Below are 16,259 nucleotides of genomic sequence, written 5' to 3' on the forward strand. Positions count from 1 at the left end.
ATAGTCCATGGAGAATAAGAACACCTCCTCCCAGCTGCCCACTGCACTGAGGATAGGAAACACTGTCACCACCAATAAATCCACTATAATTGAGAATTTCAATAAGCATTTTTCCATGGCTGGCCATGCTTTCCACCTGGCTACCCCTAACCCGGTCAACAGCACTGCACCCCCCACAGCAACTCGCCCAAGCGTTCCCCATTTCTCCTTCTCTCAAATCCAGTCAGCTGATGTTCTGAAAGAGCTGCAAAATCTGGACCCCTACAAATAAGCCAGGCTAGACAATCTGGACCCTTTCTTTCTTAAATTATCTGCCGAAATTGTTGCAACCCCTATTACTAGACTGTTCAACCTCTCTCTTTCGTGAGAAAGAGTGTCTGAGATTCCCAAAGATTGGAAAGCAGCTGCGGTCATCCCCCTATTCAAAGGGGGGGACACTCTTGACCCAAACTGCTACAGACCTATATCTATCCTACCCTGCCTTTCTAAGGTCTTCAAAAGCCAAGTCAACAAACAGATTACCGACCATTTCGAATCCCACCATACCTTCTCCGCTATGCAATCTGGGTTCAGAGCTGGTCATGGGTGCACCTCAGCCACTCTCAAGGTCCTTAACGATATATTAACCGCCATCGATAAGAAACAATACTGTGGAGCCGTGTTCATCGACCTGGCCAAGGCTTTCGACTCTGTCAATCACCACATCCTCATCGGCAGACTCGATAGCCTTGGTTTCTCAAATGATTGCCTCGCCTGGTTCACCAACTACTTATCTGATAGAGTTCAGTGTGTCAAATCGGAGGGCCTGTTGTCCGGGCCTCTGGCAGTCTCTATGGGGGTGCCACAGGGTTCAATTCTTGGACCGACTCTCTTCTCTGTATACATCAATGATGTCGCTCTTGCTGCTGGTGAGTCTCTGATCCACCTCTATGCAGACGACACCATTCTGTATACTTCTGGCCCTTCTTTGGACACTGTGTTAACAACCCTCCAGACGAACTTCAATGCCATACAATTCTCCTTCCGTGGCCTATAATTGCTCTTAAATACAAGTAAAACTAAATGCATGCTCTTCAACCGATCGCTGCCTGCACCTGCCCGCCCGTCCAACACCACTACTCTGGACGGTTCTGACTTAGAATATGTGGACAACTACAAATACCTAGGTGTCTGGTTAGACTGTAAACTCTCCTTCCAGACTCACATCAAACATCTCCAATCCAAAGTTAAATCTAGAATTGGCTTCCTATTTCGCAACAAAGCATTCTTCACTCATGCTGCCAAACATACCCTTGTAAAACTGACCATCCTACCTATCCTCGACTTCGGCGATGTCATTTACAAAATAGCCTCCAATACCCTACTCAATAAATTGGATGCAGTCTATTACAGTGCCATCCATTTTGTCACCAAAGCCCCATATACTACCCACCACCGCGACCTGTACGCACTCGTTGGCTGGCCCTCGCTTCATACTCGTTGCCAAACCGACTGGCTCCAGGTCATCTATAAGACCCTGCTAGGTAAAGTCCCCCTTATCTCAGCTCGCTGGTCACCATAGCAGCACCCACCTGTAGCACGTGCTCCAGCAGTTATATCTCTCTGGTCACCCCCAAAACCAATTCTTCCTTTGGCCGCCTCTCCTTCCAGTTCTCTGCTGCCAATGATTGGAACGAACTACAAAAATCTCTGAAACTGGAAACACTTATCTCCCTCACTAGCTTTAAGCACCAGCTATCAGAGCAGCTCACATAGCCCATCTATAATTTAGCACTTGTACATAGCCCATCTATAATTTAGCCCAAACAACTAGCTCTCCCCCTACTGTATTTTTTTTTGGGGGGGGGGGCTCCTTTGCACCCCATTATTTCTATCTCTACTTTGCACATTCTTCCACTGCAAATCTACCATTCCAGTGTTTTACTTGCTATATTGTATTTACTTCGCCACCATGGCCTTTTTTTTCTTTTTTTGCCTTTACCTCCCTTATCTCACCTCATTTGCTCACTTACTTATTTTTCTACTGTATTATTGACTGTATGTTTGTTTTACTCCCTGTATAGCTCTGTGTTGTTGTATGTGTCGAACTGCTTTGCTTTATCTTGGCCAGGTCGCAATTGTAAATGAGAACTTGTTCTCAACTTGCCTACCTGGTTAAATAAAGGTGAAATAAAAAATAAAAAAAATAAAAATCTACACTCCACTCTCAGCTGCGTGACATACGTCATCAATTTGGGCACTGGGCGTATCCATATATACTCTCCCATTCCACCACCGCTATCCACGCCTTAGCAAACCGAAGCCTACTTGATCGTTATAGCGATCTATTGGCCGGTTTCGAAGGCATTTACAGATGTCCTCAGGACATGGACAGGCGTACAATCTTGAGCGGTCTGGCTGGAAAAATGATGCAAGAAAGAAGTAATCTTTTGTTATAGCATCTGATTACAGTTAAGTCATATTTTTTGAGTCTAGCAATTGTTCAATATTAATCATTTAATGCGGTGCTGACAATTATTACGTATACAGTGGGTATAGCATAAAGGTCTCGGCAGGAAAGTTAGCAGAGTAAAAGGATGTCTCACTCTATAAAGGCTGGTGTCTGATTGGTTTCTCTGCATTTCTGGTTTAGTGACTATGTCCTCTGAGTCTGAAGGAGCTGTGATAGAATTTTAGAGCTCTAGAACCTGGTGCAAATACTCTGTCTGAATTGAGACTAACAGCACTGATAAGCAGGGGAAGAAGAGACAATATTAAAAGATTGAACACCCCAGAAATGCAGTGGCTTGTTTCTTGTCTGGGGGAGGGAGCTGTGAGGTGCAGCAGTGAGTCAGAGGAGGAAGAGAAGGAGGAAGAGAAGGAAGGAGGGAGGGTGTGAATGTGTTATGAGGAAGGCAGGGTAATTTGCGCCGTAGGCGAGCCATCGTTATTCTACACCTTGTAAATAGAGCGCTATGGTGTGATGTGGTGCCATTAGCACACACTATCAGAAACCTGCAAACGACCCCCAAAACAGGTACCCCCTATCACAACAGATACATCAAGAAGACCTAGCGCCTCCAATGATAAATTCATGAACGTTTATGGGGTCAAATTTGTAATTTAGTATAGCACTAAACTGTAATTCATAGTTTGTGTTTCAATGTTTTCATTGTGATTCCTTGTTTTTCTCCAGCCTCAAAGGACCGCCCCCCGCCCATCATCCGGCAGGGCCCGTCCAACCAGACGCAGGCTGTTGGGGGTGTGGCCCTGCTGAGGTGCCAGGCGTCAGGGGACCCGGAGCCCACCGTTACCTGGCTGAAGGATGGCCTCAGTCTGCTGGGGAAGGACCTTCGCATGGCCCTGCTGGAGCCTGGCAGCCTGCAGATCCAAAGCACCAGGGTGGGTTCATAGGACTGATGGTGTACAAACACAATACACACAGTCACAGCAGCAAGCCTCCACACTGTGTTCACTCATGATTGATTTGGCCATGAGTCTGCCTGCCATAGTGACTCCATCTTTTCTCTCTCTGCTTCTCTACTTTCATTGCCTTCTTTTCAATAAACTGCCCATTCTTTACAGTTTCTCTCTATTCTCAAAGGCAGGTTGTTAAGGTTTGTGTGTGTGTGTGCGTGCTTACGTGTGTTTATGCGCTTGCCTCACATTTTTTATTTTATTTTATCCATTATTTTATATTGCTTGTGAGAGAGAGGAGAGACAAATTCCCATCTGATGTCAGTTGGATCTAATTCAAATGGACAAGTGCAGGCAGGTTGCCTTTAAAGATGAATAGAGGGTATTGATTTTTATAAGTCATTTAAAGCTGTCATTTAGAGCCATTCGCCTAGGCAGCATTTAGAGATGCTCTAACCCAAGGACAGTGATTGGGGGGAATGCAACCATGTAAGGGACAGATCGAAATTGACAAATAACAATAAATGTAAAAACACATCCCTCCCGATCTTGTAGGCTTACCCAGTATCGAATCTCTGAATTTCATTCGACATTTTGGTGTTTTGTACCAGATGTCTCTTTCCATTCATCAAATTGAATCTGCACAGTTTGGATTGATTGATTGATTCAAAGTTAAAAATATACATACAATGCATTCGGAAAGTATTAAGACACCTTCACTTGTTCCACATTTTGTTACGTTACAGCCTTATTCTAAAATTGATTAAATGTTTATTTTCCTCATCATTCTAAACACAATACCGCGCGATGACAAAGCGAAAACAGGTTTTTATACATTTTTGCAAATGTATTGAATTGAAAAACAGAAATACCTTATTTACATAATTATTCAGACCCTTTGCTATGAGACTTGAAATTGAGCTCAGGTGCATCCTGTTTCCATTGATCATCCTTGAGATGTTTCTACAACTTTATTGGAGTCCACCAGTGGGAAATTCAATTGATTGGACATGATTTGGAAAGGTACACACCTGTCTATATAAGGTCCCAGTTGACAGTGCATGTCAGAGCAAAAACCAAGCCATGAGGTCAAAGGACTTGTCCGTAGAGCCCCGAGACAGGATTGAGTCGAGGCACAGATCTGGGGAAGGGTACCAAAACATTTCTGCTGCATTGAACCATTGGCCTTCATCATTGTTCAATGGAAGAAGTTTGGAACCACCAAGACTCTTCCTAGAGCTGGCCGCCCGGCTAAACTGACTAATCAGGGGAGAAGGGCCTTGGTCAGGGAGGTGAACAAGAACCCGATGGTCACTCTGACAGAGCTTTAGAGATCCTCTGTGGAAATGGGAGAACCTTCCAGAAGGACAACCATTTCTGCTGCACTCCACCAATCAGGCCTTTATTGTAGAGTGGCCAGATGGAAGCCACTCCTCATTAAAAGACACATGACAGCCCACTTGGAGTTTGCCTAAAGGACTCTCAGACTATGAGAAACAAGATTCTCTGGTCTGATGAAACCAAGATTGAACTATTTGACCTGAATGCCAAGCATCACGTCTGGAGTAAATCTGGCACCATCCCTTTGTTGAAACATGGTCGTGGCAGAATCATGCTGTGGGGATGTTTTTCAGTGGCAGGGACTGGGAGACTAGTCGGGATCAAGGAAAATATGAAGGGAACAAAGTACTGAGAGATCCATAATAATAACCTGCTACAGAGCGCTCAGGACCTCAGACTGGGGAGAAAGTTCACATTTTAACAGGACAAAAACCCTAAGCACACAGCCAAGACAACATAAGAGTGGCTTCGGGACAAGTCTCTGAATGTCTTTGAGGGCCCAGCCAGAGCCCGGACTTGATCCAGATCTAACATATCTGGAGAGCCCTGAAAATAGCTGTGCAGCGACGCTCCCCATCCAACCTGACAGAGCTTGAGAGGATCTGTAGAAGAATGGGAGAAACTCCTCAAATACAGGTGTGCCAAGCTTGTAGCGTCATACCCAAGAAGACTCGAGGCTGTAATCGCTGCCAAAGGTGTTTCAACAAAGTACTGAGTAAGGAGTCTTGTGATATTTCAGTTTTTTATTTTTAATACATTTGCAAAACTTTATAAAAACTTGTTTTTGCTTTGTCATTATTGGGTATTGTATGTAGATTGATGAGAGAAAAAAATATTTCATACAAGGCTGTAACGTAATAAAATGTGGAAAACATCAAGGGGTCTGAATACTTTCTGAATACAGAAATCATTTTTAAAGTGACTGGGATTGCACAATAAAGTCAGGGACTTTGTGGTCACATTGTGGTCACTACATTTTCTGCAGCACATGTTGCAGAAATATAAGGACTGAATGCACGCCTAATTTACACTTCTCCATCTGGCTTTTGGGGGTCACCTTATTTTTTAACATGTATTGGATAACGGCTCAATCATTTGGGCTTTTTTGGGCTTGGGCTCATAACATTTATTTAATGTATGACTCATCAGCCTCAGGTAGCATCAGACTTGAATTTTCATGCCGATCAAAGCTCTAATCAAATCCAGACATACATGTATTAATATGCTTTAGAATGGCACTTCCGGTTTGGGCGGGAAATACCGGATAACCTGGGAGAAAAGTGGTTATTCTCGAGGTGGAACATTTTGTAAAATACCGGGAAATTATTCAAACCTAGTCTGTAGCTTCTTTTTTAGATGTTTGGGGCTGCTGGTGAACCATGATGTGCAGGCATAATCAAAGTGACACTGGACTAGCACACTTGACAGAGTCTTTAGGGTGTCTATAGGTTTCCATCTAATTGGCAACAGATTTTCATGTGAATATTCTAAAATATGCATCAAAACAATATGCATATTTCAGGGTTTCCTTTTGGAAAATGTGTCGCCTGACAATGTGACTGGGAAGATTTTAATTTACTAGACATTTGAGAAATTTACCGGACATCCATTTGCATTCAGATCCGACTTGGCGGCACCAGCGCCATCAGTAAATGAGGGATATTGGCCAAATGAGCCACATTTACGTGTCCCTAAAAACAACCTATATCAAATTACCTAATCATTATTCCTTATGTTTCGATGTGTAGCATATGCAACAACAAAAAATATTGTTTTTTAGGCTTCTTTCCTAAAAAAAATATTGTCCACCTCACAATTCAGCTGTCAGAGATTTGAGCACTAAGTGCATTGCATGCATAGGCTTAGGTGTCCACTATATGATATTAACATTACAAAATATATAGAGCCTATATAAGGAAGAGAAGCATAGGCCTAGCCCCAGAGAGATAGAGACAGATATGCTTGTGGCATGCTACAACACTGACATGCATTTCTTTATGTCAGATGGCTAGATAGTACAGATGTACAGAAGGAGGCTAATTTGTTCTTTTTCAATCAGAATATCTGGTATAAAGATAAGCATTGTTTTATTAGATTATAGTAGTAACTCTGGTAGGCATGAAACATTCTTCCTCACCTCAAGTTCTACTGTTGGAGTCAGTTGGAGCGCCAGTGCACACTGCCTTCATATCATATGCTTGCAGTGGCTAAAGCTTAATATCAGCCACACCAAACCTTCACTAAAGTGTATTATTAAGGTAATGTCAAAAGTAATTTAAGCCATTGTTTATAGGGAAAATACGAGCAGGCAAACACAGCATTAAAGTTGGAACTTAATTTGGTTTAAACCTTTACAGAAGTTTTGAACAGGCTATATTGCAGCAATTACCAACAAAGGCAAGTGCCTACCATACCCAACAAATGACAGAAAAAGTATAATGTTATTTATTTTAAAACAGGCCTACTTATAACCTATCTAAGCACACAATTAAAAAGACAGATGTAATTGTAGCCAATGAAAATGTCTCAAAATATTTAAACAAAACAGGTTTTTCATATTTAAAGAACTGGTTTGGAATAATAAATAAGCTTACAAAAATAACAGTTATATACAGTAATAATAATACAGATAAAACGAATTACTATAAAGCTCCAAAATGCTGCATTCTTCAGATCTTAGTCCACAACAATATTAAAAAGTACACTAAATTCCCCTCATAAGCTTTTCACAATACTGTAGGCATAGCATACTCTTTTTCCTCTTTTGTTTTACTTCAATGAAAAAGGCCTCCATCTTCACAATCAACAGTAGCCTAGGCCAAGGCTCCTCTGTTGCTCTCTCTCTCCTCAACAGCAGGCGTACGTGAGCGCAAGGCGTGAGAGAATGGTGCTGACGATCGAATTCGGGGTATAGGCTATGATAGACAGCCTCTCCTGGACAATTTGGCCTTCTACAATTTAATTTATTGGCTTTGAATTTTTTTATTGCCCAAATGCAGGCAATTACCATATACATAACGGAAAACCTGGAGTATTTTCCCATCATAGTTGTGTTTCCATTAAATTGACTTGTTGCAGATAAAATCTGTGCGTAAATACATAGTGCACATACAAAAATATATTTTGGGTTTAAATTGCTATGTACCGAATAAAAAATACAAGGTAAAAGGGTTTCCATTGCATGTTCAACTCTAGGCCTGCTGAAGGTTTTGTCACAAAAATGTTGCGTAGGTATAGCGAATGTGCCCACCGGTATTGGCACATGCGGTCTAGTCAACAGCTTGCAGATACAGTGCAGGTATAGCCTACTACATCATGATATTATTATGGACAAAGTGTGAGATTATTTTTATTTGTCAAACGGCAGCCAAGCATGGATCATCATGTCACCAGAATAAGACCCTCAATATCTATTGAAAGGAGCATCAACCGTATCAATGTGCACTTTCACCCCCCTGTGAAGTTCATCACAACTTATTTCATCTGGAGCCTAATAAACTGCATGCTTTCCTATGATGTGTTGACATTTTTTATCAGACATGTAGGATACTTTACTCGCATAAACAATTTGGATGGAAACCTGGTTAATGTCAAGCTATTTTGAGGATGCTGGAATGATATTTTGGATGAACGTGCGCATGCCTACAGGAAACTTTTGAAGTAGCATAATCAGATGGCACATTGTGACTGGTTGTGTTCATATTAAAACAATTAAATTATACATATTTAGGCTATATTGAAGCATTAGTTTCTAGGTGTGCAAGGAATAGCTGCATGGATTGGAGAGGAGGCCAGAGTGTGTTGAAATTTCCTGAATAACTGGGCCTGCCGGGAGCATATGTGGCCACATTACTATAGGAAGACTTTGAAATGATGATCTGCAACAGATTGCGCATTCAGTATCAGAAGTAAAAATACAGCAAGACTGGCCTGCTACAGTGTGTTTCTAGACCTTATAAAGAGTAGACCCAAAACTGATCCAAATTGAATGAAACATTCAAATCACAGGGCTTTTGCGCCAATATTCAAATGACAATTTCACTGCAGCCTAGAGTAGGCTAGAATGTTGTACTCACTGGAAAACAATAATGCCATTTTCCATTGCATTGTGGTGTGGTAGGCTAGTCTAGGTAGGATCATTGCATTGTCCCTAAACAACATCAATAGGGGAATTGTTTTAGCTGTGTGTCTCATGTCTTCACTGTTCTTTCATGCACAAGGAGGCATCTGGCCTCTCTGCTGCCTATCAGCTATTCCTATTTGTTCTTGTCGATTCATATAAAAAGTGTATGCAGCTTTGAATGTTTTAATGTGTGGTATGATTGCTAGTTAGCCTATTGCAGATCTGGACAAACGATCCACCTACCGCTATTGTCACTATAAATGGTGGATAAAGGGCATACAAGACCGTTAGGTTTACTATACTGTGGTATAGTAAAAGTTAGCACATGGAATAGCGTACTGCATAAGGGGAGTACCAAAACACAGTGATATAGGGGAGGTTCACACAAGCAGGTAAGGAAATGTGGCTAGGATGGAAGAAACTTGCAAAAGAGCAATTGTAAAAAACACACAACCCTTCCCAAATCCCCCCAAAAAGTTTGACAACCCTCTCCTATTTTGGAGAGAGATAGATAGAGAGAGAGAACAAGGGAGAGAGAGAGGGGGAACAAGGGAGAGAGAGAGAGAGAGGAACAAGGGAGAGAGAGAGAGCAGGAACAAAGGAGAGAGAGTGAGCGGGAACAAGGAGAGCGAGAGAGAGAGTGTGTAAAGGAGCAGCCCCAGTATTAAAGAGGCCAGCGTTAAATAGATGATCATGTCCCTGTTTCACTGTGTCTGATCCGTACTGATGATGATAGGGCTGAGGATGTGGGAGGCTGACTAGTACTAAGCGATGTATTTTATTTTTTAAATAACTTCAGCACTTACAGCATCTTCCCTCGCTCTATCTTCTTGTTGTCACCCACTCCCTCTCTCCCTGGGTGCGAATCAGGCCAGTGGAGGTTAATGCATTTTTTGTGTACTGCTGCCTGCCCTTTCAATAGCAGAGGTTGACAAAAGGGCTGTGAAGGCCAACTGGGATCAAGGTTGGACTGGAAAGACCAATGGAGCCACCAAGCATCACCAACAAACAATATTACTACTATCAAAACGGCACACTGGTTTTAATGAGCATACAGTGCCTTCACTGGCATAACGCAGTTTCTCTGGACTTCCCTGCAAGGTCTGGACCCCCCCTTAAATAAAATAAAACATTTAAGTATAGACTACTGATCACTGTCCATAGTGCTGACGTCTATGTGGCTGCATACCTATCGAACCGACGATAGGCTTTCTGTGATGCCAGGGCTTAGCTTAGCTTTAGCTAATAGATACATGTTTATTGGTAGGCCTATTTGGTCGTCATTTTCTCATATTAAGCCTAACATTTCACGAAGGTCTACATGGTGTCACAATGCTGCAATTTTTATACTGCCGACTGGTGGCAAATTCAAACATTCAGATTGTAAAATAAATGTTTGATGCAACAGCATACTAATCAGCTAGATTTTTTTAACTGTCCCGTATAGGCTACCTGAACCTGAATGACATGAGCCGTCCTCGCACTCTCTCCCAGCTTGCATAGAAAGTTGTGCGTAAAACCAGGCCATTGATGCCAAATAATACAATCAGTCCACCCTCAAAACACTAGCTTACTAGGGATTGTTTCATTATGCAGTGTACTATCTATAGCTATATACAGTATTTAGCTTCGATTTAGAAACGTGTTATAAAAATGACACATCAAATAGCCAAACATTGAGGAAAAAAGTAGTCGGCTTGAGGATAAATTCAGCCACTATTTATTGTTGAACTCAGCGGCTTTTGTCTGGCTATTGGGCTGCAATATTCAAGGTAAATAAAATCAAATTAATATTAAATCCAACTTGAGAGACTCCCCTGGTCTTCTGAAGTTCTCCTTTTTTGTGAGCTAATGTTTCCACCACTGCCTGTAGGCCCAGGTTGCGGAACCGACTGTTTTATATATTGAGTATTACCAACCTAGACAGTCTTTTCTGAGACATTGTGCTGCACACAATTTCAACTTAGTCTTGAATGATGCATGCCAAGATATAACATAGATAAGGGACTGTTGATATTGCAACCACACAATTTAAGCGCTGGTTCACTAGTATGAAAGAAATCGCAAACTGCTTTTTTTGTTCAAGCCCCAAGAACTGTTGTCTGCTAAAGATGATAATCTGTTTGCATCTGTCAATTTATTGGTTGCCCAGTATTCAGACGAGCTGTCCCCAGAGCTTCCTATACAGTGAATCTCTTTCCGTAATGTGTTGATGCTGGCAATTAAGGAGAATGAGAGGATTAATTAGAGATGTTACAGAACTGCTGTATTTCAAGCACAACTCCGTTCTGCCCAGTTTCCCTGATGTTGCTAACGCAATCAAATTGTTTTTACCATTCCTGTAACTGTCACTTCTGTGGAGAGATAATTTTCTAATTTAAAACGTACTAATAACTACCTAAGAACCATTAGGCTCTCAGTCTGATATGTGCTTTTGAACAACTGAGTAAGCTCCACTCATTGCACTGGCGTCATCGTAGACTTGACCACGGCATTTGTTCACTGATATTCCCTCATACCTATAATCAGTTTATTTTAAATGTTTCAGTCACATTCCTGAAGCCCAAGAAACAAACACTTAGCCTCCTAGCACACATAGAAAATAAAACGTTTTATGAATTACTTTTTAGAGGGTTAATGTCAAAATAATAAAAAATTATAATAAAAATGTACATCAATGATAGGCGCATGGCCCCCCAGAGCTCATCGGCCCCTGCCTTGCTGGGGTGTCCGGTACGCCAGTGAGTGCCTTCAGAAAGTATTCTCACCGATGGATTTTTTCAACATTTTGTTGTGTTTCAAGGTGGGATTAAAATGTATTTAATTGTAAAAAAATAAAATAAAATAAAAAACGTCAATGATCTACACAAAATACTCTGTAATGTCAAATTGGAACAACAATTCTAACATTTATAAAAAATTCATGAAACACATATCTTGATTACATAAGTATTCAACCTCCTGAGTCAATACATGTTAGAATCTCATTTGGCATTGATTACAGCTGTGAGTCTTTCTGGGTAAGTCTCTAAGAGCTTTGTACACCTGGATTGTACAATATTTTCACATTATTATTTTTTTAATTCTTCAAGCTCTGTCAGGTTGGTTGTTCCTTTTTCAAGTCTTGCCATAGGTTTCAAGCCAATTTAAGTTAAAACTGTAACTAGGCCACTCAGGAACATTAATTGCCGTCTTGGTAAGCAACTCCAGTGTAGATTTGGCCTTATGTTTTAGGTTATTGTCCTGCTGAAAGGTGAATTTGTCTCCTGGTGTCTGTTGGAAAGCAGACTGAACCAGGTTTTCCTCTAGGATTTAGCCTGTGCTGAGCTCTATTCAGTTTATTTCTATAAAACAAAAACTCCTTAGTCCAATGTTGACCCATCCTCAGTTTTCTCCTATCACAGCAATTAAACTCTGTAACTGTTTTAAAGTCACCATTGGCCGTATGGTGAAATCCCTCTCCTTCCTCTCCGGCAGCTGAGTTACGAAGGCCCTCTGTGTCTTTGTAGTGACTGGGTGTATTTTTACACCATCCAAAGTGTAATTAAAAAATAACTTCAGCATGCACAAAGGGATATTCAATGTCTGTTTTTTTACCCATCTACCAATAGGTGCCCTTTTTGCGAGGCATTTGAAAACCTCCCTGATCTTTTTTGTTGAATCTGTGTTTGAAGTTCACTGCTCAACTGAGGGACCTTACAGATAATTGTATGTGTGGGGTAAAGAGATGAGGTAGTCATAAAAAGAATAATGTTAAACACAAGGTCCATGCAACTTATTATGTGACTTGTTAAGCACATTTTTACTCCTGAACTTATTTAGGCATGCTATAACAAAGGCGTGAATGCTTATTGACTCAAGACATTTCAGCATTTCATTTTTTATTTATTTGTAATTCAACTTTGGCATTATGGGGTATTGTGTGTAGGCCAATGACACACAATCTAAATTTGATCTATTTTAAATTCAGGAGGTAACATTACAAGGGGTGTGAATATTTTCTGAAGGCACTGTACTGTATATAAAAATGTTTGTCTTTCCAAACTGTTATTAATTGAGGAGTTGATTGATTTGTTCATCAGCTGAATGTTTGGTTGGTCAGTTGTATGATCAGTTTTAGGGTTGCATGTTTGGTTGTTTCTCTTTTGAGAAATAAATGGGAAGACAGTTGTTTCATTGTCAACTGTCTGGTCAGTGTATGTTCTGATGTGTTCTGATGTGTTCCTCTGTCCTCCTCAGCTATCTGACTCTGGGCTGTACACCTGTGTGGCCACCAGCTCCAGTGGGGAGACCTCATGGAGTGCCTTCCTGGATGTCAGAGGTATAGTAACAATGTGTCCATCTGATTCTACACTCTTAGAAAAACAGGTGCTATCTAGAACCGAAAATGGTTATTCGACTGTCCCCGTAGGAGAACACTTACAACCAGTTTGGGTTCCATGTAGAACCTTTTCCACAGATGGTTCTACGTGGAACCCAAAATAGTCCCTGATTGGCAGATGAGTGGCAACCCCGATTAGAAGCACCTGTTGCTAATCTGTTGTTCTTTACAAATGCTGTTTGGAATTAACGAAAAGTGTACCTACACACTGAAGAAGGCTCTAAAGCCAAAACGTCTGTGTACACTATCCCTGAGGTGGTAAAACATCAAACAATAAAGTAAGCTTTACAGTATGTAAAAAAAAATAGTGTGTGAACCCATTACACCTCTTTGTTTGTCTGAATTCAAAGGTTTTACGCACCAGCCAAGCTTTTGGGAGAGCACAATGGTTCTCTTTTGATTAACCAAAAGAGTTCTACCTGGAACCAAAAAGGGTTCTACCTGAAACCAAAAAGGGTTCTACCTGAAACCAAAAAGGGTTCCCTGACCTATGGGGACAGCCAAGAACCCATTTGGAACCATTATTTCTAAGAGTGTAGAGTACACACCATTGATTGAAGCCAATCAACCTGATGCGTTTGTTTCTCCTTCAATCTGCCATGTCCATTTTGATTCATTTTGAAAGAACCTGTTCTCCTTTTCTCCATCTCAGAGTCCAGTGACCTCACAGACTCCATGTCCCACAATGCCAGTACCCTACCAGGGCCTCCCTCCAAGCCAGTGGTCACTGATGTCACCAAGAGCACAGTCTCGTTGTCTTGGGAACCTGGGGCCGAGGAGGGTTCCCCAATCTCCTCCTATGTCATTGAGGCCTTTGGGTATGTCTGGGAACCTTGGCCCTAAGAGAAGCTGCAGTAAATTACCCCAAACTTTCAGAGCAATGATAGATGTATGCATGTATGTGGGCATAAGGTTCACTGGCCTGTTCAGGGCAAGCACATACATCCTAGGGCTTTGGCTGAATAGTCTGCATACAAGAATCATGTACAGTCCAACAAGGTTGTTCAGAGTTTTTTTGAACCACTAAAAAGTGTTTAGGTTTCAGACTAGAGTTTCAGATGTCTTGATGTTGCCAGTTAAATTAGCTAAGTGAAAAACAATAGGACTGCCATAGCTACAGTATGGAATGTTATTTCCGTAAAAGCTTTTTTTTGCTTCACTAAATATCTTCCTCCTGTTTTCTCTGTGAGCAGTCAGCTGGTCAGCAACAGCTGGCAGACTGTGGCTGACCACGGGAAGACCACACAGTTCACGGTCAAGGACCTGCGACCCAACACGGTCTACCTGTTCATCATCAGAGCGGTCAATGCCCAGGGTCTCGGAGACCCCAGCCCCATGTCTGAGCCTGTCCGCACCCAAGGTACTGTACCAAACTAACCACTGTGTCTCAGTGTACCTCATGGCATTAGAACATTTTCATAAGGGTTTAATCGCAATTGGCATCATCCTCTTTCTCTCTCTCTCTCTCTCCCACACATTCTCTCTTTCTCTGTCTGTCTCTCTCGCTCGCTCTCTCTCTTTCTTTCTTTCTCTCTCTCTCTCTCTCTCTCTCTCTCTCTCTCTCTCTCTCTCTCTCTCTCTCTCTCTCTCTCTCTCTCTCTCTCTCACTTTCTCTCTCTTTCTCGTTCTCTCTCTCAGACATCAGCCCTCCGGTGCAGGGTGTCGACCATCGACGTGTTCAGAAGGAGCTGGGTGATGTGGTGGTCAGCATGCATAACCCTGTGGTCATCAGCTCCACCTCTGTCCAGGTCACATGGGCTGTGAGTACTACTGATAGGAATCTATACTGTCAATTGTTTTTATTGTTGCATATCGACAGAATTGCAGTTGACAGTTTGAGCATCTGTTGACCATCTGTAATGGGACGCAACAAACACACTCTAACTTAAGATTTAGACTTGCAGAGCCCAATTATTAATTTATGTATAGATGTCACAATGAGGAACTGGTATGAGTAGGTTTGGTATGAACAAGGATGCTTTGTCTCTGTGCTGAGTTATTATTCTCACTGAATCAAACAGGCAGTATAGAACCTGAAGAGCTGAGTAGCGAGAGAGATGAGCCTTGTACAGCGTTAGGATCGTTCAGGAACAGAGCCAGTTCCAAGCCTTTGCTTATCTCCAAGCTTCATACACAGTTTGAGTTTAGTTTTTCACTCATATATGCTGTGTGTCACCCACTGTCTGTTCTCAGTTGGCACACACACATGCATAAACACACGCACGCACACACGTGTGCGCACACACACACAGTGCAAGTGTCTGAGACGGGTGGACGTGGAGTCCAGGGACAGCTGGTGTTCCATCAATCTGTGATTGTTTGGGGTGACGCAGGAATTAAGACAAATGTTTCTCACTGAGACAAATAGATCACCATCAGCGGCAACATGTTGTGTTCTCTCTTTTGGATGCGGTTTGCAGTCAGCTCTTTATCTGGAGGTTATTCATATTTTCCCTTCTGGCTTCTGGAGAGCACTGCTTAATGACAGAGGCTCTTCCATTCCTCGCACAAGTACACATACATCAGTGGCGGTCGGTGACATTTAGGATGAGGGAGGACAATTTGTAAAAAATTTATGAGCATCTTTTTCTATTACAGCATATCGGATGACTTGTCATTCATGTTCTAATCAAATGGCCACCCGGACTGTTTACATTGAACCCCCTCCCCCCCTTTTGTTTTTACACTGCTGCTACTCGCTGTTTATTATCTATGCACTTTACAAATTATCTATCACTTTACAAATTACCTCGATTAACCTGTACACGGTTACCCCGTGTATATAGCCTCGTTATTGTCATGCACATTTATTTTGTTACTTTTTGATTTATTACATTTTATTTTGTTTATTTAGTAAACATTTTATGGTTAAGGTATTGTAAGTAAGCATTTCACGGGAAGGTCTACACCTGTTGTATTCGGCGCATGTGACAAATAACATTGGTATGATTAGACCCAGCTCAATGTAAAATCGATAGGTTTAGGTTACTACAAGATATTCAAATTTTCCCTATACCT

The 16,259-nt window shown here is 41.7% G+C and overlaps 1 protein-coding gene across 1 annotated transcript in view; it reads left to right on the forward strand.

Annotated features, from left to right (window-relative positions):
- LOC120043561 (roundabout homolog 2-like) overlaps window positions 1-16,259 on the forward strand; it is a 137,592-nt gene that overhangs the window by 95,844 nt on the left and 25,489 nt on the right. Inside the window, exons 10-14 of the mRNA XM_038988121.1 lie at window positions 3,176-3,381; window positions 13,100-13,181; window positions 13,894-14,059; window positions 14,435-14,601; window positions 14,880-15,001. Of these exons, the coding sequence (XP_038844049.1) occupies window positions 3,176-3,381; window positions 13,100-13,181; window positions 13,894-14,059; window positions 14,435-14,601; window positions 14,880-15,001 (743 nt within the window). The remainder of the gene's footprint in view (window positions 1-3,175; window positions 3,382-13,099; window positions 13,182-13,893; window positions 14,060-14,434; window positions 14,602-14,879; window positions 15,002-16,259) is intronic.

This window comes from Salvelinus namaycush, chromosome 3 (assembly GCF_016432855.1).
Source record: "Salvelinus namaycush isolate Seneca chromosome 3, SaNama_1.0, whole genome shotgun sequence".
NCBI classification, from domain to species: Eukaryota; Metazoa; Chordata; class Actinopteri; order Salmoniformes; family Salmonidae; genus Salvelinus; species Salvelinus namaycush.